This window comes from Lissotriton vulgaris, chromosome 12, assembly GCF_964263255.1.
Source record: "Lissotriton vulgaris chromosome 12, aLisVul1.2, whole genome shotgun sequence".
NCBI classification, from domain to species: Eukaryota; Metazoa; Chordata; class Amphibia; order Caudata; family Salamandridae; genus Lissotriton; species Lissotriton vulgaris.
Genome location: NC_141700.1, coordinates 348,267,652 through 348,294,131, shown reverse-complemented (window position 1 = coordinate 348,294,131; position 26,480 = coordinate 348,267,652). Strand labels below are relative to the sequence as shown.

At 45.8% G+C, this 26,480-nt stretch overlaps 1 protein-coding gene across 1 annotated transcript in view; it reads right to left on the bottom strand.

Moving 5' to 3' along the window:
- Window positions 1-4,471: 4,471 nt before the first annotated feature.
- LOC147674046 (histamine H3 receptor-like) overlaps window positions 4,472-26,480 on the bottom strand; it is a 97,260-nt gene continuing 75,251 nt past the window's right edge. The window contains exon 3 of the mRNA XM_086946452.1: window positions 4,472-5,362. Coding sequence (XP_086802578.1) covers window positions 4,472-5,362 — 891 coding nt within the window. The remainder of the gene's footprint in view (window positions 5,363-26,480) is intronic.

The following is a 26,480-nucleotide window of genomic DNA, read 5'->3' as shown; positions in this document are numbered from 1 at the left end:
ACGCAACAGCATCCTAAAACTGACGCAGTGAAATCTCAAAAATTTCACTGCGTCGCTATTACAAAGCTTTTTGCGGGAGAACACCCCCTCTGCATGCATTATACCTGACGCTATTTTTAAAAAGTGACGCATCTAGGTACATGGGTCACTTTTTAAAACTCTGCGCCACATTATATCTGCGTCAGGTATAATGTATGCAAAGGGGGCATTCCCCCGCAAAAAGCTTGGTAATAACGACGTACTGAAATCTATAAGATTTCTCTGCGTCACTTTTAGGATGCTGTTGCGTCAAAATCTTGCACCTGCCTTGCATCACTTTTATGTTTACAGATATGTCAGAAATACTGACGTATCTGTAACTCCTTGCAACATGATTCGTCATACATTAAATATGACACATCTGGAATGTCATAAGGAGTGCGCACAGAAAAGTGACGCATAACACCAGCAGTGTAATAAAATGTACCTCGTTGCACTATATTTAAAAAGTGACGCATCTAGATAGATGCGTCACTTTTTAAATATTGCATAACAATGCGCATTTTTTTACACCGCTGGTGCGTCACAAAAATTGACGCACAAGAAGCGCAAAACTAACAGCGCAAGGCCTTCATAAATATGGTCCTGGATTTTCCCCGTGCTTCGCCGGTGCGCGTACCATGCGCTTCCCCCGCGCAAAACGAAAAAAATTTTTTAATGCCCTGCAGGACCCTATTTTAGTCCCTACATCAAACCTAGGGGGTCAGAGGGGGTCTACTCTTCCCCCTTATGGTCATTTGCCCCTTTTTTTTTCAAACCCCTTGTGTCTCGATTTTACCGAGACACAAGATGGCGCCGCTCCGGACTGTTTAGAATGTTTACAGACAACTGAGAGCCAATCAGCTTCCTGCGCGCAAGTCGCGTGTCGCGCCTGGAGCGCACTCCGGTGCGCGCACGGGAGAGCGCCTATAGATATATATATTTTTTTGAATCTAAATTACTCAAAATCCACTGGAGCACATATCTTGAGACATAGCAAAGGCACATCGGGCTACCAGTCCCTACAATTTTGCCAAGTTTCGTGGAAATCCATTCAGCCGTTCGGGCTAAAAGTGAAATCGACCGCCCTATGGAAATTAACATGGGGAAAACGCGTTTTGGGACCCCCCTTTTATCTCGGCCCCCGCTTAACGTATCCCCCCCAAACTTTCAGGGAAGGACCGGAACCCCGCGAGGCCATTTTCAGGAAATTTTCAGGCAGATTCGTCAACCGGCGCCAAAGTTATTCCAAATAGAATTTTGAGATTTAACATTGAAAAAAATCCTAACTATAACTACCTACTGGCGACCGCCAGTAGGTAATATATATATATATTTATATATTTGTACACAGTGCAAATCTTGGTCTAAGAACAGAGATCTGTACAAAGAAATGAATGAGAATCTTGATAGATAGTTGGGGTATAGACAAAGGATGAATAGGGAATGCAATTGTGGGAAAAAGAAAGATAAGGAAACCTGCAGGCAGCCGCAGTCCATGCAGGTAACAGTGGTGGGGCGGGGTGCCGGCTAAAGGGGAGGATTTTGAGGTATGATGCTGAGGGGAAATTAAATAAAAAAATAATTTTCCCTTGTCATTTTCCGTCGGAATCCCCTCCACCCGGCCCCACTGTTGTTACCTGCACCCACTGCAGCTTCCTGCATGGGGATAAGGTGATACTGAGAGTGCAAGACAGAGGATGTAGGAGGGTAAGGAAGTAGGCTGAGTTTGGGGGAATACATTTCAGGCATCACAAAGACTTCTGTCTAGACCCATAGCAATGCCATCTGGCAACCAGCTGTTACTTGAAGAGTAGGTTCTTAAGTTCATTTCTAAAATGAAGGAGAGCAGGTGCTTGGCACATTTTGATTAGAATGTATTCCTTATCTTTAAGACATGATAGGAGAAAGGCTGGCCCCTACTGTTCTCTCTCTGCTGATTCTGAATTTTAGTCTGAAGTTATTGCAACTAAGGGTTTTGGGTAGTCCAGCTAATCTTGTTGTCATCAAAGCTAGAACTGTTTGAATTCATTATTTATAGCTTTGTGTATTAAGCAGCAGGCCTGCAGGTGAAGCATGATGGCTTTGGCACCCAGCAGAAGTCTTTACGTTTTCATGCTATCGTATCAAATTTCCAAGTTCCTTTGATGAGGCTGGCTGCTGCATGGCGAAACAGTCCTCAGCATTTGATGGGTTTCAGAAACACCAGCTAGTACTGTGTTGACTCCTTTGAGGTAAGACATTACCTTCACCTGTATGGCCATTCTCAAGTCCTCTTCAGTGGTGGAAATCTTTGCTTTGTTTATCACTCACAGTTGGGACTATCTAGTTCTGGTCTTGCATGTGATATGAGATTTGAAGCAGGAGGTGGCACCAGTGCAGAAGACAAAGATTGGCGCTCTCTGCAGGTCAGGGTGAGAAGTCAGCGAGGTGCATTTTCTTGAGCCATCTTTGGACCTGGTGCTGGTTGTTGCCACAAACTCTATTTACACAGGATTCAGCTTTCAGTAGGCATGTGACACGGGCCCAATCAAAGTATATACTCTGAAAAGTAAGTTTGGTACTACAAATACAATAAGGTGATGCAAAGGAGAGAAGAAAGGCTACTAATACAGCCTGACCGTAGACTTACATTTGTAAACTATGATAACCATGATTCATTGATTGCAACTAGCAAACCGCTACATAATCTCAACTTCATGTGAGGTTTAAATATTGGTTGTAACTAATGCTTGTAAAGTGGATTCAAGCACAGATGTGCTATGCTTGCCTAACAGTTCCTGCATGCTGACCAAGATTGTGTTACTGACCCTTAAAATAGCAACTCTTGTAGGACATCTTAATTTGCCGAGTTGTGAATTGTCTTTTCTAACGGCATAAGGGCATCTCCTACCACCGTGGCACCTAGCATAATCTCAATGATGGAGAGTGCTGACATGGCAAACATTGACCCTAGTCAGGACAGACAATGAAGTTCACAACATTAACCCAATATTACACCCTTTCATTCCACAGTTCGGATGGGCAAAAATACGTCATTTTTGGTCATTATCGGGCAGGTCTTGATCATAATGTACCATTGAGGAAAGAGTATTAAGATGAATGTGACCGCTACCACAAGACCTGCATAACCAAGCCATTCTTACCTCACTGTCAAAGTCCGCATAGTGGCAGGAAAGCTGCTAGACCAGGGAGAGCAATGCACAAACAATATAAAATAGACTCCACGCCGTAGATAAATACAATATCAGCACACATGAAGCCTCCTTGGTCCAAAAACACCAACCGAAGCAGAAATAGAATTCATTATCTCACTTATAGTGTGAATATTTAGTTGAGTCTTTGAGTGTTTATAATGTATATTTTCAGTAGGTTCGGATCACATCACAGTAAAGGCAATTGTCAAATAAAACAAGTGTATTGTTTTTAAATAAAAGGTGGGTTAGTTGAAGTTCTAGTTGACTCTATCTCTCCGAGTAAGTACTACTCATCAAGTACTATTCAATATTCTTTATTTCAGGGATACAATGTTGTGATTATGGTGTTTGAGGCACTCATTTAAGTGCATTTTATTTTTCTTTGCTTTAGTGTTATAATGTCTATAGGTAATCCACAACTGCCTTTTATAAAACAATGGAAATAAGGGCCTGAGGAAGGCAGGATTTGGGTACGGCAAAATGGCTTCCACTGCTCTCCTGATACAGAGTATGATGGTTTCCACATCTTGATCGTGCTTTTCACCTTTTTATGGTTTATCCCATCCAAGATTGGCAGTTTAGAGATGGGTTGAGACTCTGAAGGCAAGGAAATCTTCCTGGGGAACCAAAACGGCATCAGTGGTGCTCCTAGAAAAGAGGAACATTTTGTTAAGGTGGTGATCACCCACAGATGAGATCAGTTTGTAACCAGCAAATCAGGGGTTCGATTCCTGGCAGGGCCTGAAAGTTGTCAAGTGTGTGGGTAATGCAACAGGAGTGTGCTGATGATGTCAACGTGTATGCATGTGTTTGTGAGTTCACATGAACTGGAGGATAAGGAAAGAATAGTTTAAATGTTCAATACTATTAATATAGTGTTTGTATTCTGAAGAGCTAAAATACTGTTTCTCTGACTCAGCAGCACAGAGTATCATTGATTGAGTCTACAGTGAAATTGGATGTGCTTGTCCTCAATGGCACACACCTTCTTGTGATTTTAACAATGCATGGATGAGTCAAGTCAATCAATAGTCCTTATTTAAAAAAGAAGACTTTATGTCAATTACCTTAGGTAAAATAACACTGAAAAGACCCATGAGTCAAAGAGTTAATTAATCCTGCATTTTTCAAGGGCCAAAGCAGGAATTGCACTGCTGCTTCAAAACAAGCAAGTAAGTCAAATCAGCTTGGTAAACAGTCAACATTGATGGTCCTTTTTCGACCTCTAGCTCTTTCCATCTAAATCCTCCCTACTGTCATGTGAAAAGATTGGGGTGGATTTTCACCTTTCCTGGACAAAGCAGCTTCATGAAAGCTTTCCTGAAACTCATGTGGCACAGAGGGTAGAGAATTGGATTTATTGCTGAATTCAACCACAGTAGCCAGAAGGAGATCTCGTAGAGATAGTGCTGGACACACCGTCCATGACAGGCTGCCCTGATGATCATTAGGAGCGTATAGGGTGCCCAGCACAGGGCAAACACACAAACAATAATGGCCAATGACTTCGCCACCCTCTTGTCTCTGGAGAGCCTGAACCGGTTGGCGATGGTGCTTGCCATATCCACCCTTGTGCTGCTGCACACATTCTCCACTGTCTTGTACAAGCAGGCTTGCTGTTGCTTCAGCTGGCCGTCTACATGCAGGGGTGGCAAATCATGATTTATATTGAAGTCCAGTGAATGGCTGTCAAGTTTGTTCGCGCTTGGCCCTGCTTCTGATGGTCGAGCGGGTGATAGACTACTTGCTCGTTTTTTCTGATCTACCTGGTTTCTTTGAACAGGCTTCACAAAAAATATAAGGTGCTCTTTTTTCTTTCCCCGGAAGCTCATTTCACAGTCCTCCTGGCCCGGGGATGGATCTTCATTCCGCATCATGGTGCGCTTCTTTATGTTGATGTAAATGCTTAAGTTAAAGTACGTAACACTGATGAAAGGAGTGAAGAACTCAATGGTTGATGCTATCATGAGGAAATACCAGTTGTAGTAGAATTCCACGTAGCATTCTCCTTCCGGCAAAATGCTTTTTCTAGCAATGTATTCCCAGCTGATGATTGCTGGTCCATACAGGAGAAAAGCTGCCACCCAAACGAATATCATCTTAAGCACTGCATTCCCAGTCATTCCTTTTTGTGCTCTGTAAGTCACCTACAAATAAAAGGACAAGGAGATATGAGATCTAGAGTAAAACTTTAATATTCATGAGCTAAGCTATGTATACATTTGTACCAGTAGAAAAATAAAGAGAACTAATTTGACAATGGGTCATTGAGAAAGATCTGTCATAAGAAAATGGTGGCTATTGTACAGCAATGCGCCTCATAAAAGCTTTATCAATCACAAGGATTCTAAAAATACATAAAAACTATAAAATCAACAGTTGATTTTACATAAGAGCTTTACAAATCAGACAACAAGAATAGAACATATACAATGAGAGCTAATTGATCATATACAACACAGTCAATCAGACTCCTAATTCTTTTGGACTAAGAAACTGTATGAAATTGGTGAAGAAAGACACAGAAGACAGGGTAACACCAGCATGGTCATACATACATAAAAACCATACATGTTGCAAGCATCTACTAAGACGTGGAGGAGTGGCCAGATAGTCACAAACATATACTCCGACTAAACAAGAGGACCTAAGTAAGGTACAGTGGGCTGCATGTTTTACTTATGGACCACAAATGGCCCATGTTTAACAGACCATTTGCAAAAAGAACAATTGATGTACAGAATGTTGAACATTGTTAAACATTCACCCCAGTACAGAGATCTGGGCCTAAATCCATAGTTTTTCTTGCTCCCCATGCATTATAGTTTGAACCCAGCCATATGCAAATCAGTCTTGACCCTGCTCCCCTTGGGAACAGTCCAGCCTAAACTGCCAGGCCAAATCCTCCCTGGACCGGAAACAAGCATCCTGGGACCGGTTTTATCAGCCAGGCTAGCTTGGCTCCAGTGGCATGGACAGCCTGAGACCTATGTCCTGGCATACCCGTCCACTTGGGCTGACAATTGCAAAAAGAACAATTGATGGACAGAATGTTGAGAAATGTCAAACATTCACCCTAGTACAAAGATCTGGACCAAAGTCCATCCTTATCTTGACCCTGCTCCCCATTTGAACAGTCCAGCCTGAACTGCCAGGTCCTCCCTGGACCATAAACAAGCATCATAGGGCCAGTTTTGGGGTGCCACCCCTCATCAACCATGCTAGCTGGTTTCCAGTGGCATTGAGAGCACAGGACCCACATCACATAGCACTTCACCATAGGCACCAAGAGCAGGGTAAGTCCGTAACCCATGTCAAGAGAGCAAAAGTCTATATTCTGCTTTCAATTAGATTTTCTTTATTACCATATCAATAATAATAATAATAATACAGATACTTGTTGAGCGCGAACAGCTACCTCTGGGGAGGTGTCCCGGCGCTAGCGAGTCCTACAGCAAAGAGTGAGTAGTCAGGAGGAGGAACAGGATTATTGCATAAAAAGCCAAGTTTTTAGGAGCTTCCTAAAGCTGGCTTCCGTCGTGGCGGATTGGATGGCAGGGGGCAGAGTATTCCAAAGTTTTGCCGTGCCGGCCGAGAAGGACCTGCCTCCAAGTCTAGCTTTCCTCACGCGCGGTACAGTTAGCTTGAGCAGGGAGTTTGAGCGCAGCTCTCGTTTTTGGTGGTAGCGGGGGAGTCGGAGTTTTAAATAATTGGGACACGTGCATTTTAGCGCTCTGAAAGCCAGGGTAAGCACTTTGAACTTAATTCTGCTTGCCACTGGCAGCCAATGCAGCTCGTGCAGATGCAGAGAGATGTGCTGCCTGAAAGGGACACGTTTTTATCAATCTCGCAGCCGCATTCTGCACGATCTGTAAGCGTTGCACCGCATATTTGGGCAGACCCAGATAGAGGCCATTAGAATAATCAAGTCGAGATGTGATTGTTGCGTGAACAACCGTTTTTCGACACTCGACTGGTAGCAGAGGCAGAAATTTCCGCAAGTTTCTGAGTTTATGCAGGCAGCCAGCGGTGAGCTGTTGTATATGTGGCAAGAAAGACAGGTTCTCATCCCATCTTACTCCTAGATGGGGCAGGGCCCATTTCCGTTGGCCACCATAGGTCCGGAGGGGGATGTTTGAGATTTCCGAAGAATAGCACCTCCGTTTTGCTCGCATTCATTTTGAGCTTATTAGTGTTCATCCATTTGGCCACGTCTCGAAGACAGCCCTTGATTTTGCTGAAGGCTGCCTCAGACGTGTCTGTATATGGGAAGACTAGTTGAGTGTCGTCCGCATAAGATATTGCCTTGATCCTCCATTTGGCAATCAATGTGAAAAGCGGGGCCAAATAGACATTGAACAGCAGAGGGCTGAGTGCCGACCCCTGTGGGACGCCACACCAGAGGTTTTTAGGTCCAGAAGAGAAGGGGCCCAGGGCCACTTTCTGGGAGCGATTAGTGAGGTAGGAGAGTAGCCAGTTAAGTGCTTTGTCTCCAAGGCCAATGTCCTTAAGCCGGGTCAACAGTCTGCTATGATCTACAGTATCAAAGCAGCTGATAGATCCAGGAGCACCAGCATAGCTGATGCCCCTGAATCTAAGGACCACCTAATTGACTCGGCGACCTCAATGAGGGCCGTCTCGGTGCTGATGCCGGCCCTAAAGCCAGACTGAGTTTCATGTAGGGCACCGCTTTCTTCAATAAAAAATGTTAGCTGCCGTTGGATCAGTTTTTCAAGCATTTTGCCGGGGGCTGCAAGGAGAGAGATGGGTCGGAGATTGCTCAGATCATCCGGTGCGCCTTGGGGTTTTTTTTTCAGCGGGAGAAGTGTGGCCTGTTTCCAACAGTCCGGAAACGTGCCCGTTGCAATGGACGTGTTCCATATGTGTAAGAGGGGAACTGCGATTGCTTCAAACATTAATTTCCACAGTTTAGGTGGACAAGGATCATCAGGAGCTCCAGATTTACATTTTTGTATTTCTTTCACTGCCTCGGAGAGGGTAATAGGCTGAAGTTGATTTAAGGGGGTAGTGGGAAACTCAGAAACTCCCAACTCATCCATTAATGTCGGCTCGGGGTCCGTAAAAGTATCATACACTTTTAATATTTTGGTGTCAAAAAAGTCTGATATGGATTCACAGAGTCTTACCGATGGGATGATATCCGTCTCGATAGCTCTGGGCTTAAAGAAAGATTGAACAATCTTAAAAACTTCTTTGCTCGATTGTTCCGCCTGCTGAATGGAGGTCTCAAATAAGATTTTTTTGGCTTTTTTGATGGATAAATGTAGAGCATGAAGGGCTTTTTTATAGCTGGTTTTGGCTGAATCGCAATAATTTGCTCGCCAGAGGCGCTCCAGTTTTTTGCACTTACTTTTTTCAGCCATGAGTTCAGGGGAGAACCACGGAGCAGAGGGAGATTCTCTGCGTGACGTAGCAATACTGGCCGGCGCTATAGAGTCCACTACTTTGCCTATCCACAAGTTCAGAGATGCAGCATCGGAGTTTACATCCGAGGTAAGGGGTAGGGGGTTTGCACGAAGTGCTGGACACAGTATGTCTGCTGTTAGATTGTCCCATTTTCTCCGCACATAGGATCGTTTCCCTGTGATCTGAGATTGGGAGGGGATTGAGATGGCCATGGTGATTAAGTAGTGGTCCGTCCAGAGCAGTGGTAGCGGAGAGTTGGCTGTTGTGTTCAGTATGTTGGAAAAGAAAAGATCCAGCATATGCCCTGCCCGATGCGTGGGGCCTGCAATAGCTTGAGTTAGATTGGACGATTGCAGGGTAGAGATAAGATGAGTGGCCTGTGGACAGTCAGGACTGTCGGCGTGAAGATTAAAATCGCCGGCTACGATATAGTAGGAGTGGTCTAGAGAGTTTAGGACTATAAAGTCCATGAGCTCGCACAAGGCTGATGTCGGGCAGTCCGGGGGTCTGTAAATTACTAGGCCTGTAAGAGACAGTTGGGGGGTAATTTGGAGGCAGAAGTGTAACCCCTCAATGCTTGGGAATGTGGTGGGAGTGGAGGACAACAATGTGTATTTCTCGTTGTAGATGAAAGCCACTCCACCACCTCTTCGGCCTTCCTTTCTATTAGAAAAACTCCTTTTAAAGCCTGGCGGGATTGCTAGCGAAATGGATGCCATGTTGTCTTCATTGAGCCATGTCTCTGTGAGGCACAAGGCATCCCATTTTGAGTCCGTTATTAGCAAGCATAAATCATCAGCATGCTTGGGGAGGGATCTGCAGTTAAGTAGACTGATCCTAAGTTGGGTGGAGGAGGTGTTACGAGATGGTTTACTAGCTATTTTGAGAGGTGAGGTTGTTTGAGAAGAGACGATGCCTAGAGACTTTTGGCAGAGTGGGCAATTGGGAGGGAGATCCAGAGTCGTCAGATTGAGCTCAGGCGACTGACAGGTAGTGGCAACATTCAGTGACCGGAGCTCCGCACTGGACCAGACTAACCTTTGTTTGTGTGAATGGACACAGGCAGCATGGCTGGCGCTGGTCGCGATCCGGTCGCGGACGGGCGCAGACGGGCTTGCCTTAGGCGCTCCCGCTGCGCTCGTCCGCTGCGCTTCCTCCAGTGGCACATTTTATAGTGTGGGGAGGCGGGGGGCGTGGCCAGAGAGGGGGCATGGCCTCGCTGCACGCCGTCAATGGCGGCGGCCAGAGGGCGTTTTGTCTGAGTTAGGGAGGCGCTGCTCGTGATCAGCAGGCTACCAGGACCTGTGCAGTGGGTCTGAAGGTCGGATAATAGTTTTAAAAACACAGGTATTCAGCAACACTCAAATGATTAAAATGTTAAAAAGCGATCAGGAAGTACAGCTCCCGGCTATCCGCCTCAGGAGTAGGAGTCTATCGAAATGCGCTCGCATTCAGCGCTTTTAAGCTTGGCGGGGGGGCGTGGCCAGAGAGGGGGCGTGGCCTCGCTGCACGCCGTCAATGGCGGCGGCCAGAGGGCGTTTTGTCTGAGTGAGGGAGGCGCTGCTCGTGATCAGCAGGCTCCCAGGACCTGTGCAGTGGGTCTGAAGGTCGGATAATAGTTTTAAAAACACAGGTATTCAGCAACACTCAAATGATTAAAATTTTAAAAAGCGATCAGGAAGTACAGCTCCCAGCTATCCGCCTCAGGAGTAGGAGTCTATCGAAATGCGCTCGCATTCAGCGCTTTTAAGCTCGGCGGGGGGGGCGTGGCCAGAGAGGGGGCGTGGCCTCGCTGCACGCCGTCAATGGCGGCGGCCAGAGGGCGTTTTGTCTGAGTGAGGGAGGCGCTGCTCGTGATCAGCAGGCTCCCAGGACCTGTGCAGTGGGTCTGAAGGTCGGATAATAGTTTTAAAAACACAGGTATTCAGCAACACTCAAATGATTAAAATTTTAAAAAGCGATCAGGAAGTACAGCTCCCGGCTATCCGCCTCAGGATTAGGAGTCTGCAGGGAATTATAGGTGAGCTCTTAGGAAGACAAACAGCGATCTGATAAATCTATTTTCCACAAGGGTAAGTACACTGTAGTTCACGTGTCCCCAAATCTTATAATCATACAGAATAGCTCCCAATGCCTTCACATTATAAACTTTAATAGGCGAGGCAGCTCTCTTTGAATACGTTTCCTTAAACATCTTTAGGAGACTTACTGCCAGGGCCCGCTTTAGGGCAGTGTGACTGGTGCGCTCGCAGTGGGTGATGACCTGGGGGGAGGGGGGGGGGGTGCTGTCCTCAGGGAGGGGGCGCTGTTTTTAGCAATAACTTCCAATTGAAAAACACCTGTAATGGAGTTCCTTGTGTAATCAGTTTTCAGGCTGCATTAAGAAATGTCAAGCTAAATCATGTGATTAATGGTCCTGCTAGAGAGAGAGAGAGATCAGAGTTTTGTCTAGTGCCAGTTTTGACTCACCATAAAGTAGCACAGAGGGATAATATGCCTGCTGCAAAGAACACGTACTGTGCAGATCATAGATCTATATTTCATGTGGATAGCTGTGTGGATTACTGCTTTTGTCACAGTGATCCTTTTGTTATTGCAGTTCATTAATAACAACCCTAATATAGAACAGTGACTGTTACAAACTGTCATCAAAGAGCTGTATGGAAACTGAATAAAATAGTTTAGGACGTTCGCTGTTTTTCCCCCAGTCTTTCATTATCTATTCCTAATGTTGCTCAAAAGGGTTTGTGTGGTTAAATATACCTTCTTATTAATAAGGCCAGCCTTTACCAGTGCTTTAAAACAAATGAAATATAAATGAGAGAGGGCCTATGGAGAGATGCTGGCGAGGCGCCAAAAATGATTGTCGTACCGGGCGCCAACAGCTCTGAAGTTGGCCCTACTTGATGTGTACTTGATGTGTAGTGTAGTAGGGACACATGTGATTTTTGGACTTGCAAAGAACTATCCATTCTAAGAGTTAGTCTTAGTCCCAAATAGTCAAAACTAGAGACCTGCTCTATAGGGTCACTACTGGTGTGTTACTTCCAATTGATCTACCTTTTGCAGAATTACAAATCATACACTTAATCTTGGTACTGTTAAGTTCAAGCCCACGCTCCTGACAAAATGTGTTGAAGTTATTCAGCAGCAGGGTATTGTTGCAAACAATAGGGTGGTACCATCATGCCTGCCACTTTTTATAGGAATCACATCTTTACTTATCCAGCCGGGCCACTACATCATTAATATATAATGAGAACATGGTGGGGCCAGGACTCATCTCTGTCTCACCACTCGCAAAATCCTTATGGGATTTGTTAGTGGCCCCTGGTCACCCCACCTGACCCTTGCAGTATTATCCTCTAGCAATTGGATAAGAATAGCCAATAAGTTAGACAGCATACCCTTCTTGTCCAGGCTTGTCCAGAGGATAGCTCCTATGACTAAATCAAAGGCTGCACATAGATTAACAAAGGCAACAAAATGGCGTCCCTTATTGATTGCTATGGCTATCCAGACAATGCAATTAAATTGAAGTACCTGGTCCACTGTACTGATACCACATCTGAACCCCACCTGACAATTCTCCCTAATCAAGCCCATAAGGTCTGCTAGCAGTTGGTTGCAGAAGATCTTCTGCAAGGCATCTATTAAACTGATCGCACAGTAAATACATGGCACATTATGTAAACCATTTTTATAGATTGGGATAATCTCTGCAGAGAGCCAGGATGCAGGGATCGTCATGCCCTTTAAAATTGTGTTTGAAAGGAGATTATCGTAGAGGCCCGGAACTTCCAGGTGGGCCAGGTTAAGCTTGTATAGGATCTAATCGGGGCATGGTGCTGCCTCCACAGATTCCATGATCTCAAATATCAATGGGCGGTGGCCCTTTAGGTCGTCCACCAATGAACAATCTACATCGTCCCACTGTAAGTCTTTATTACACGTGAACAAACTAGTGAAGTTGGATACCCAGTCCTAGAGCTGTACAAATTATTCCACTTCCATCCTAAAGTGATTTTCTCTAAGTGCCAGGGTATTCCAGAACCTTTTGTTATCTCTACTGCTCATTGCTTCGGACAGCCCATAACGATTCCCCCATTCCCTTATGGCCTTTGCCAATTGTCTTCCATATTCAGCCCTGTGGAGCACTAATTGTGGCCTGTTCTTAGATTAAACTGCAGAAAAAAGCGACTTTTTACCCTCCCTGCAGGCTTTGATTTACCACAGGGATTCTCTCTGTTTCTCAGTGGCACACTTCTTATCCTGGACTAAAAGATCTCTAATCGTGTCAAAGAGGTCTACATGATTATTTTCCAGGACCCAACCTCTTGTGTTTAGGCATAGACTGTCTAAACTCTCCAACTGTTCCTTGACTGTACTGGCCACCCTCCCCAGGGCCTCTGCATGCTTCTCGACCCATCCCCACCTAATGGCTTTCCCATTATTGGTAGGAGCTACGTCCCCAACTTGTGTTACCTTGGAACTGGGGGTTATTTACTAGGGAGCCCAGCAGCGACAGGCTATACTGACGCTGACCCACACTCTTCATTGATTTCTCACTCGCTCGATACCTGCCGAGTTAGGGCAAGGCACCGAGCATCAGGGATTCCTGTGGCGGCCATCTTAGTGTGGGACAGCGCGGTGAGAGAGCGCTAGCCTCCGCCATAAAAGGAAACAGTTGTTCTCCGCGATAGCGGACGCGATTTAGCGGTCGCGCCTCGTCTTCGCCGGAGTCCAGCCAGAGTCAGCCCGTCTGTGCCCGTCCGGGCCAGGCCGGGACATAGGGCACAATACTCTGCCTCTCCCATTACGCAGGTATGACGCTATCTGGGGAGTCTCTTAGAGCGCTTCGCCCCGCTAGACATGACAAATGTATAACACTGAACCCATCTTGTGCTGGTACACAAACGTGCCCTGAGTGCTCTATCACTCTGTCAAATCACCAGCCGTACCCAGATACTCCTCACGACCCCTCCCATAAAATCCCACGGCAGGAAGAGTGTTCTAGTATTTTTACATTTTACCTGGTAAATTTCCGTTCATTACCCCAACATAAACTAGATATTTTCCACCTCCTATTGGAAGAGAAGCCTAGTGCAATATTTCTTACAGAAACCTGGCTTCATGATAGTGCAGGCCCGGATGTGGCCACGGCACTCCCCCCGAGCTATGCTATTGTAAGGAGGGATCGTATTGGCCAAATAGGAGGGGCCATCGCTATTATCTACAAAAGGGATTTTGTATGCTATTTCGAACCTGCAGACATTCCTAATTGTGAAGCGGCATCTTTTAAAATCACCCTCAGCCCTAATTTCACCTTCTCTGGCCTACTTATTTATCGACCACCAGTTAATAACCCTACTTGGTCAGAAAACTTGGGAAACCTTATTTTACCTCACCATTTAAAAGCTCAAAATTTTACAGTACTCGGGGACTTGAATCTCCATCTGGACGACGACAACAACATGATATGTAAAAATCTTATAGATGACCTCATGGCTTTAGACATGACATTACGTAATAAGGGCCCTACCCATAAAGCGGGACATCTGCTCGATCCTATCATCTCAAACATGAAAGAATTATCATGGATGAACACCATTCCCATTTGCTGGTCAGACCATTTTCTCATACTCTTCTCTATTTCTCTTAAACCCATCAAACGCCCATCCGTTACACATTCGGACTCTTTTAGGAGAAATTGGAAAAACTTAAATCTAGATAACCTCAATAGTGCATTGAATAAAGATCATCCATGCCTTGATGGTGATATGGAAAATATATCTGATGCTATACAGACATGGCTAAACGACGCAGTGAACGCCAGTCTGCCATTATCCTGCTGTAAAGGGAAAGTACATCGTCCCCCGGCCCCTTGGTTTACAGAGGCCCTCAAGAAAGAAAAATCTTCTTGTAAGAACCTAGAGAGGCAGTGGCGCAAGAAATACGAACTGCAACAAAAAGAGATCTACCGAAAGGCCAGAAACAGCTATCATTCGGCATGTATGAAAGCCAAGGCAAGCTATGTGACTACCACCATAAATACAGCTGTAAACAAAGTCCAGACGCTTTTCAACACTGTGAAGCATTGGCTGGAGAAAATTCTAGAGCGGAGGCGGCCCCACTCAACACACAGCAGTGTCAGGATCTGGCGTCCTTTTTCACTGAAAAAATTGAGAAGATTGTCTCCAATATTAACAAAAACAGCACTAACTCCCATAACCAAGATGACACTCCCCTAACCTCTAAAGGAAACTGCCATCTCGATGCCTGGCCTCCCATTACACCAGATCAACTGAGGAAACTTTTAAAATCTATTAAATCGGGTTCCCCTCGCGACCCCATTCCCATCAGTATCATGAGCCAACTGGAGGACTCCACCCTGACGCCTATCACAGACATACTTAATGCCTCCATGGAACAGGCCTCAGTCCCTGCTTTATGGAAACACGCCATAGTCAGCCCTTTGTTAAAAAAGCCGGCTGCCGATCCTACGATATTGGCCAATTATCGGCCAATATCGTTACTCCCCGCTTTTCCCAAAATGTTGGAAAGGCATATTCATGAGGCACTTTCCTCATATGTGGAGAACAATGAATTACTTCACCCGTCCCAGTCCGGCTTTAGGAGTGGATACTCTACCGAGACAGCCCTGCTTGGGATTACGGAAAAGATCAGAGAGCTCAGAGATGATGGACAAACGGTGGCACTGGTCCTGTTAGATCTTAGTGCGGCCTTCGACACCATCTCTCATTCCAGACTGCTTGTCAGGCTGGAGGAGTGTGGTGTCGAGGGCAGGGCGTTAGAATGGATTAAATCATACTTATCCCTACGCACCTTCCAGATCACCTCTGCTGAGGCCTGCTCGGATGTCTTGTACTCTCCCCATGGTGTACCACAGGGATCTATCCTGAGTCCCCTGTTGTTTAATTTGTATCTTCGTCCTCTAGCCAATCTTGCTGAGAACTTTGGTCTTACTTTAATGACATATGCTGACGATTCTCAGATTTTGTTCTCTCTCTCTAAATCTGATACGTCTGCTCCTTCCGCACTCAGAATAGGCCTTCATGAGATATTTTGCTGGATGTCGGCTAATCAACTTAAATTAAATGGGGACAAAACAGAGGTCCTCCTTTTAGGGAATAATAAGGATCTTTGGAGTGATCCCCACTGGCCAACATCACTAGGCAAGCTACCGCCCCCAGCCACTCAAGTCAGAAATCTTGGGGTCATCATAGATGACAATCTCTCCATGACACAGCAAGCCAACAAAGTGGCGGGCACATGTTTCACTATCCTCAGATGGCTTCGTAAAATTGTTTGGATGTTGCCACTTACCACCCAGAAGACCGTAGTCAATGCCTTAGTAACTTCTCGGCTTGACTACGGTAACATCCTGTACCTGGGTGCAAACAAAGCAGTAGTAAGACGCTTACAACTGGTACAAAACGCCGCGGCCAGACTGCTTTGTAGAATACCCAGACACGCCAGGATCACGAAACATCTTAGGGATCTACACTGGCTCAGGGTTGAAAACCGGATTCGTTTCAAAACCCTGAGCTATCTGTTTAAAATTAAAGCTGGGACCGCTCCCAAGAATCTCCAAGATCTTGCCAAGCCCCACTTTCCCAATCGCAATCTTCGTTCAGCTACATCAGCGACCTTTGCGGTTCCCAGGTACAAACGGGCTAGAATGGGCGGGAGATCGTTTTCATATCTGGGTCCAACCCTGTGGAACACATTGCCCATCCAAATACGCAAAGAGGAAAACTACAAGAACTTTAGAAAAAGTGTAAAGACCTGGTTGTTTGACAAATAAGTACCCTTGGATTTTCTCTCTCTCTAGCTGTGCTCGTGACCCGCTTTTTCGGCGCCGGGAAACCCTTTGTGGGTAGCTGTGCGCCTTACAAATGCTATAAAATAAATAAAATAAGAATAATATGATTGCTGTCAGCCCTATTCATAATTTTCTTATCATACACAAATGGCCTCAACTTCAAACTAATCAGAATATAGTTAATCTGACTGGAGTGGCCATGCATTTTAAACGTGATTTCCCCTCAACATCAGACAAGGTTCTCCCATTTGCTGCTCTGATATCAAATTTTAGGGGCACAGCATATAGCTGTCCTGCCCTCAGGAACCATTTTGCTATGGTAAAATCAAGGGAAGAGATTCTGCATTTTTGCATCCTGATCAGCTAAAACATTCAAATGGGTGCCCATGAATGGTTCAAAGGTAGAGGTAAAATCACCAGCTACTATCAATTTCCCTGTGCTATTGTACCCTGAGACAAAATCCTTAAGTTTACGTATAGCTCGAGGTTCTTCATTCCACCCTTCCACCTGGTTGTACACATTGAGAAACATCAGGAAATCACCAGCATAACAATCTACCCTGATTGCCAACACATCCTGGGATTTGATTGGCAAAACCCTTTTTTGAGGGAGTGCAATTCCATCCGAACCCAAATCACTAAACCCCCTGAGGGTCTACCCTTGGATGACTTAGTTGCGTTAATACAAAATGTACTATACCCATTCCTAATTACTGGAACATGCAAATATCATAGCTATCAACATACTGCCTCCAATCCATATCCTTCAGCTTAGGTCACTCCGTCCGCTCAACTCCCCTAACCCATGCCCTTTGTGTAACCGGCTTCTGCTTAACTCCCATACCTGTATGACTCTCACCCCTAGTATACCATACATTTTATACTGCGTCGACTCAACTCCCCTAACCCATGCCTCTTGTTTGACCTCATTCTGCTTGACGCCCATGACTCGACGACGCTCACCCCCAGTATTTGCCATGACGTGCCATGTTGAGCTGACTCACCTGCTACGTGCTCAATTTTCACACTACATATCATGTATGACATACTGTATATTCCGCCCACTCTGCTCCCTGACCAATGCACCTAAACTAGATACTGGTCTTATGCTATGTGACACCTATTGGTTCTAGATATGAAAGTGACCTTAATGCCTTATAGTATGCCCTGATAATTTGGATACTGGAAATAATCTGCCCTACCTTGTTAGGCATTTGTGTTCACTCCTGCTCCAGGGGGCTCCATTTCTTAGGAGGCTGTAGCTTTTTAACCCAACTCTCACATGATCTAGAATGGATATCACCCTTAGCAGAAAGATGAACACATTATCCCTTGCACTACCCTCCCAACCTATCAAAAAATTTCATGAGAACTCTCAAACACAAAAAACTCAACCTTAACAAGGAAGCTCTCATTACTGACCCCTATCCTGTCACAAGAAGAGTTCCCTACTAAATGAGCAAATCAACGTGCTAAATGGAGGAATGTTCTATCTTCCTCACTCAACACCACCATCAACAAATAAATTACCCACTGGCACAAACTTACTATTGCGCCCTCCACAATATACAATACAGAGGCCACCATCTCCACCTACAATAACGGCACCATGCTCATTCAATCCTCAGATCACAATCTTGAACTTTTCATTGGTCTCTTCCCCTACCTCAAGGACAAATTAGACATGACCTCCTCCCCTCCTAATCCCTTGCACTTCGCCTTTGTCTCCTCCCCTTCCAACAACCCTGTTTCTCCCACCCCTTACCTCTTCCTCCACCCATTCCAATTAGCGATCACTTTCCCTTTTTTCGGCACTATTGCAGTCCATCACCTGCCCTACCCTGGAGTCAATGTAAGCACACACTCCCACCAACACCACTCCGACATCCCCATCTCACACTCTTCTATAGTTACAGACACATACATTTCCTTCAATAAGATTAATACACCAATTGCCTCCTCTCAACCAACCTTTACTGAGTCCCTTATGGTGAACTCTACCAACTCTGGCTCCACAAACTGCACTGATTTGGCTAGCTCGCTGCACCACATCGCCACCCCCCCTGATCCTCTCAGAAGTCGCTTCACTGACTTTATACTTAACACTACAATTTCTGAACTACATTTGATCAAGGCTGCCATCCTCAAACTAGTTAATATCACCTCCCTTCTTGAACATAACTGGTCTTCACACATGACTCACCCCCAGATAAACAACTATCTAATTCCTAATTATCTCTCCACCTTCATCTCGCCCTACTCCTCCAGACCCAAGAGCCTAATCAGACAGTTATGGTACCAGGATATAATTTCCCTTCTTGACACCTATAACCTTGCTTCGACATACCTTGCTATACCCTACACAAAAATCAAGATATCATCACCCACCCTCTCAGCACATCCAACCACAACACTGGGTTTAAACATAGTATGAATTTCAAACAAGTTCCCATCTCACATACTGCCATGACCACAATCAAAACATCCCTAAAATACATGTTAGTCAACTGTGAATTACTTGGCGGACATAGCCAATTTCATTCTTAACCTTGACCTGGATATCCTTGTGCTCACTGAAACTTGGTTAAACAAATTTTCTACCTCAATCCTTGACATATTAGTCCCCCCAAGGCATGGCATCATCAGACTAAACTATTTAGGCCATACTGAGGGCGGCGTAGCCTGTATGTACAGGTCCACACTTTCTCTCAAATTGTCACACGCTTTCTTACTGACTTCCTGAAAAACCGAATGATTAGCATCACCACCAATGACAACTCAAGATGTTCTCTTCACACTTTTTAGCACCCGCTAGAAGATACCCACACGTTCATCAGACAGATCATGGCGATTATCTCCCCCAACAGCGATGAGCACAACAACCAGACTTTTCTTGGCGACTTTAACATTCATTGGGAAAATTCTAATGACCACCTCATGGATAGTTTCAAATCCTTCCTCCAGGAGCTTGACCTTATCCAAGCATGCAATATCCCAACCTATAGCAAATGGGCCTCACTTGATGAAATCATTGCAAAAGATAATTTAATACATATTGAATCTATCCTTCTTTGAAAATGGACTGACCACCACTGAATCACCTTCCTTATCTCAGTAAGGGCAACCATCTCTAGGGGTCAACCTATAAAAGCCATGCCTGGTCTGAGATGCCTGCAACATTAACCCACTCACTATTTCAGCTCTTAGTAACAACATCCTGCTCCTGTCCACCTCTGTGGATAATGCTCATGACCTCACTGAGCACTATATAAATTCCATGTCCAAAGCATGGACACACTTACACCTAAGCAACTAAAAGGAATCCCAACTAAACCAACCAGCCCTCGTTTAATTGTGACCTTAAAGAGGAACGCTGTCACCTCAGACTTGAAGGAAGAGCCTGGAGACATAGCCCCTCCTTGTCCAATCGGAAACTCCTGTGACAAAAATGGAGCGTTTACAATTGGGACATCAGGGACTCTAAAGCAAACTACTTCCAACATCAACTAGACACAGCAACTAATAAACCAAAACACTGTTACAAATTAACAAAAACCAGACAATCCACAAGAACAACCCCTTTCCTCAGGCAACAAAACACCACCAGATTGCGAGACCTCTGACATTTTCTTTGCTGAGAAAACCATGCTAATCTCCAACGATATCCAGAATACTATGCAACTCCTTTCACCCATACCCCTTCTACATCCAACCCTTCATGATCAGGAAGACTGCCAGAGAATCCTGCCATACTGGCCTAGCTTCAAAAACTTTGAAGAAAATGACACCCTAAACATTTTGACCACTCTTACATACTCCAACCACTTCATAGACCCCTTCCCTTCCAAATTCCTCAGTCAGTACATCCACTTCCTACTCCCATTATTGACCCTGATAATCAATGCCTCATTTACTCAAGGTATCTTACCTGATTGCCTCAAAAGATGGGCAGATTACTCCAATCCTAAAAAACATACAACTCCAATCAGTCTGATCACAATAATTACCGTGAAATCTCAAACATCCCCACCTTAGCCAAACATTTAGAAAAATGTGTACACTGATAGCTTCGTGATCGCATTGGAGCATTTCCAACTACTCAACCAATCTTAATCTGACTTTCGACTGAGTCATAGCACCGACACAGCCTTGGCCCACATTGTCGATGATGCCCTTCGCTCACTCAACCAGAATGAATCTTGCTTACTTATCCTTCTGGACCTGTCAGTGGCATTCAACACTGTCAATCATGACAACCTTTTGAGCCTTCCAAAACACAGAATGGGTCTATCTGGCATTTTGCCAAAATGGTTCTTGACTTTTCTCCACAACAGATCTCAGCAGATCCTAATGAACTATGCTCTCTCTGGTCAGTCACCAGTGTCATTGAGTGTACCCCAAGCCTCTGCTCTCTCCCTGACACTTTTTAACTTTTATATGGAGCACCTACTGTGAAATCCTCAAACTCGCACACATTTCCTATCACATGTACACAGACGATAGCCAACTTTATCTGAAAATCTCCTCTCCTGAGTACATCATTAACTTCAACAACACCCTGACACAAACACAACATTGGCTGGCCCATAACCACCTCAAACGCAATGCCCTCAAAACAGAATTCCTTCTGATCTCACCCACCACCATTGCCCCCATTATCAAAGAATAGCTCCCTCATCTTACTGCCTTGAATTGTACCTCACATATAATTGATTCTGCTAAATCCCTAGGTATAACCTTGTACAAAACCCTCCCCATGCAACAACACATTAGTTCTACCACCAGAGGAGTTAACCATCAATTAAACATCGTAAGTAAACTTAAAGCTTTCATCCCCTTGGCAGACCTCCTAACAGTGATTCAAGCTCTTCTGCTGTTGAGATTAGACTACGGTAGAGCCACCCTTGTGGGCATTCGGAAAATTACGTTTACACCCTTAATGGCTACCCTAAATGCAGCTGTTAGTCTCATCACTGGCGCAAAGAAAACATGATCACATCACTCCTGACCTGCAATCCCTGAAATGGCTACCTATGAGCCCAGGATCCACCTCAAATTGCTTGTGTGATACATAAAGCGCTGCACCACAATACTCCCTCCTAGCTGACCCAGAAATGTACATTATTGGGTGGAAACAGACCCTCTTCAACACCTCGACACAAGCTCCTTACTACTCATACCACAAAAAATCAAGAAAAGAAAACCTTCATCTGGTCCTTCTCCAGAATTGCCCAAATGTGGAACTCTAACAACCCTCTTCCCCCTGAGATGAGATGCAACCCATCCACCTCCATCTTCAGGAAAGAAGTTACAACTCTACTTTGCAACAAATTCCCCTCAAAATATGGTTTTTACCTCCCTTTTCACATGAGCGACCAATCCCTGCTACTCATATTTATATTTGTGAATATTGTTATATTGTTCTTGTGATTAATACCATGTCTGTACATTATCACAGTTTATATCACATTGTTCCTAGTTCCTACGTGTAAAGCGCCCATTCACTTGTAAGGGTCTTGTTCACAATATATAAAACTCCAACAAAATAAACATACTCCAGAACATAATTTTAAACAATTACTCACGCAGTCTGTGGGTACTTCCTGGGCACTTGACACAGCAACCCCTTCAATCATGCACTATTAGACCTATCAGCCCTAGGGTGGTATTTCCCTACTTTTTTCGCCCTTGCCTCATTTTTCCCACCTTTTTTTGTTGGCCTTAGGTCTTTGAGCTCCTTCCCATTGCCAACCAATGCAAATGTGCAGGTGTTCTCTACTTCCAACAGGGCTGCCACAGGCCCCTGCTACTGCGGAGTGGTCTTTTTAGTAGCACCCTAGTTGCCAGGAGCTGGCTGAAACCCTTAAACATTGTTGTAATACCAGCCTGCCTTGCCTGCCCATAGTTAAAGTAGGGAAGCTCCTGGAACCTTCTAGAATAGGGGCGGGGTCTGCTTTTGCCGCCTTAGAGTGTGGTCACCTGATCTGGGCATATATAAAGAAAGGAGGGAAAGTTTTTAGTCAGTTAGGGCATCACTGACCTATGGGAACCTACGCAGGAGACTTAGGTGGTAGGGCCTAGTCAGGAACCTATTCCACTGGGAGTGACAGGGTTTAGGCGCTGCCCACCAAGCTGAGTGAGGAACACTGAACTAGCCCACTGATCTGGCCCGGCGGGAGGGGAACCCAGGGACCACCTGCAGTGACCTGCTGAGGAATCCTGACAGCAACCTTCAACTCACCTCCCCCCTTCCAAGGAACCAAGAATCTGTTATCTACCAAGGGCGCAGGAACCATCAAGCGCCAAGAAGAAACCTAACTGCCACAGGACTACTGGGGATCAACCAGGTATTGGGCTGTGTCCCTTCTGTCCTCCTTTGTCTTGACCTGGGCCCCCACGCTGTCCTGCCACTGTTGTGGGTACTGCCCTGTTTAGACTGTCTGAACTGCCTACCGGGCTCCTCAAGCGCTCACCTGCTGTGTCCTGAGAAGCGCTGTAATCGGCGACCTGTTGTGCCCTCAAGCGCTCCTCTGACCAACGATGCGCTGTGCAGGCCGAGCGCTGTGAGCGTTTCTGAAGCTCTGCCCCTCAACTGCGCTGTCCTCACCACATCACCACTGCCCCCTTGGTGGCCCCCGGTGCCAGGAGAGGGCCGCCGCCGTGTTGCTGAGGGCTGCGCCCGGCCCAGAAGTGTAGAATCCCCGCGGCGGCCCCCGGAGCCTGAGGTAGGCCGCCGCGAACTGAGCGTAGGCCGCGCTAGGCCCCGAAGCTACTGCCATCCCTCCCCACGTGATGGGGGCACCCGGCCTCGTCATTGGCCGCACCTCCGCCCTTGCTGACGTCGACTGAAGGAAGGCGGGAATGCCCCCGCAGGCCGCGCTGCCATTGGCGGCCGCGGCCGCGCCCCCCTAGGAAAGCCTGCCGATTGGTCCTGGGTCCGGGAAGCCTATATATGCCCGGGACCGGAGCTCGGGTGGGACACCTGAAGTGCGCGAGTACCCCCCCACATGCCGGAGCAAGCCCGAAAGGGGCGCCATAGCACCACAAGGCCCCAAAGACCAGTGGAGGGCTCAGGAAAAGCACAAGTCCTCCGGTGGCCATACCAGCCACCATTAGCCGCCGAAAGGGGCCGTCGTGGCCCGAAGACCCAGGTAACCCCCGGGGAGGAGGGCGGAAGGCCGGATCAGGCCGGGCTCGCCCCTCCCCTGGGGCCAGACTGTTGTTCGGCCCCGATGGCCCCCGTTGTGCCTGCAGGGCTTCTGAGACTGGGCGAGAGCCCCCAGTAAGAGCTTAGTGACTGCCCAATTAGTAGAGTTAACCCCTGGCTGGGGCATAGTTCTTTACCGCTTGTGTTGACAAGGAAACCAGGCTACTGGGCCTACTGACGTGTCTTAAGTACTGAAACGCCCATTCCCAGTTAAATGCAATGGTTATTCTGGCCTAATAAAATGGGGACTTTGCCTGATCTTTAATGGAATGTTTTATACTCTTGCCTAATGCAGTGTTTCCTGAAAGCCTCCAGTTGAGCCATGAAATGTTTATTCCTGATTGAGGAGATGTTTACCCTGGCATAAGGAGGTGTTTATTTCTACGCAAAGTGATTACTGAAAGGTTTACCTCTGATTAACGAAATGTTTTACTCTCATTTAATGACATGCTGATTCCTGCAGCAATAAAATGTTTATTGCTAAGTAATGAAATGCTATTCCTTTAATGAAATGGTTAATGTGATATGTCACATCGATTCTTGACCTGCTTCCTTAACTCCCCTGATGAAATGCTTTGATGACAAGTTGGTACATTGAAAATTGATTACCCTGATTCTGATTCTAGATAAAAGCTTATTGATTTTTAATCAACCTAACTGGTGTGGTGTCAGTCATTGTGTGTGTTTCCTGTCTCAGTGGATGTGTGTGCTGTATGGTCACTTTACACCTAAGCTTTCGGGTGCCTACCTGCTTGAGCCAAGCTACCCTCGGGGAACTGGTGACCCAAGTTCCTAAATACACTTATTATTAAGCCTGTCATTGTTTGTTTCAGGGCTAACCCCCCTTCTCAGCCCAAGGGTGCTCAAAGCACCTACTCTGGGTGCCTTAGGGGGGCCAGCAACAGCCAGGGGACTCACTCTCTTCATGCGGATAGACTTCATACCTTCATGTCCCAGTCGTGCAAAAATGTTCTGCTGGCCCAAGCTTGCCCAATGTGCCCAGTCAATCAGTTCCAGCAAACCCACTGGACTGATACAGGCTCGGAGTTGCTAATCTTGGGAATACTGTGTTGCTAATTCATCTCTATATTTGATCTGTATTTGGGTATTAGCAATGCAAATTCTATGGTCATCCATGGGCAAAAGCCCATTCACCAGAGCTTGGCCCTTCAGAGTCACTCTCACCAAACCGCACAACTCACCAGGGGACACAATTCTCTCACCTCACAAAATGACACTCCTGATAATCGAGTGGCATTTTTTCACATTCCGAAACCATTGGTTGACTTTATTAATTAGGGTATCCTGTCCTTTATACCCTTGAGTGACTTTAGGTTCTTGGGTTAGAAGGATCTGGCCCTGGATCAGGGATGCAAGATAGGTGGGTGACTTCCATTGGGCATGTCCCACCCCAGCCCGTAGGGATGGCGAAAGAGAGAGGATGACATTCCAGGGTCATTGAGTACCCCAGATTGAGCACTACTATATATGGCAAGGTCCCTTGTACTGAGTGGGGCCATATCTACTCAAATTCGACTAGCTCACACTCCCCTCTTCCCTGCAAGTACATTTGCGCATGTGGTGTCTCAACAAAACGTCTGGGGATAATGGGGAAACCGGGTGCAAGAATGAGAGCCATGTACTGTAAGGGCGAGATGGGTTCTTGGGCTACGGCCATCAAAGAATTTCCTTTGGTCTACAAAGTCTGGCTGGATCTCTTAGACAGCAATACCTTATCGACCTTCTCCTCCAGAGCCTTTATGCCTGACTTCAACACCCTAACCTCCTCCCTAAAGCCCAGAATCACCTCCACAAGTTTATCAACATCTTGAGACACACAAAGCCGGAGATGCTGGTCAACTGGTTGCCCTCTCCTCCTCAACCAGATTACCATCACCTAGGGCATATAAAGCGGGGAACCTGTTGTAACATAGAACCTCTGGCTTAATCCGGTTAAGAACATTTTTTCCATTATTGCGTTCAACAGTGCATAGGTTCAAAACAGTTTATAAGCTGCGGTGGCAGAGTTTCTAGTCTTTAAAAACATATGCAGAACCTTTTTCATGTTTCTTTTCCTTTGTGAAGGGCTGTGAGATACCCTTGGTGAAACAATAGGAGCAGGTGTGATATGGGGATTTAGTTTCACCTCTACTTCAACCAAAAGGTCATCGATTTTATTCATAACGCAGTCGATTTAGGGCCTTTCTTCGCTGTTGGAGGACCTGCGGTTGCTTCTGCAGCCTTCCTCTTGCCCATTAGAACCAGGCAGATAGCGCAATAGTAATACTAATACTAAAGAAATAAGCTATGGGGAGCTACAACAAGACCACTCGTTAATCCTGAGTGCTACTCATTAAACAGGATGTATGAAAAGGGGGAGGCCCGGGTACTAATGGGCACAAATGACAGTACATTTTTGACGAGATGTCGGGGCTAGCCCAGCCGCCTTTGGCCTCCAATGGGCATATACGGTCCCTTGCCACGGGCAGGGATGATGAGCTTTATAGCGCTGAAATCAGGAGCAGCTGGTTGGGGGACATCGTCTTAGCCCCTGAGTCTCTTGGGACTTATGGTCCCGAAAATAGAAGTGTTTTTGTCCCGCACCTCCTAACATAAATGCAAATCAAGGTGTTGGATGATGGGAGAAAGCAAGAAGCAGATCCTGTAAAACAACAATTAAAAATATATATCTTATATAAAGTCAATTAAAAAAAACGTACTGCTATAACTTGTTCTTTACAAAAGTATTTTATCTTTGAAATCCTTACCGGGAAAAGATATAAAG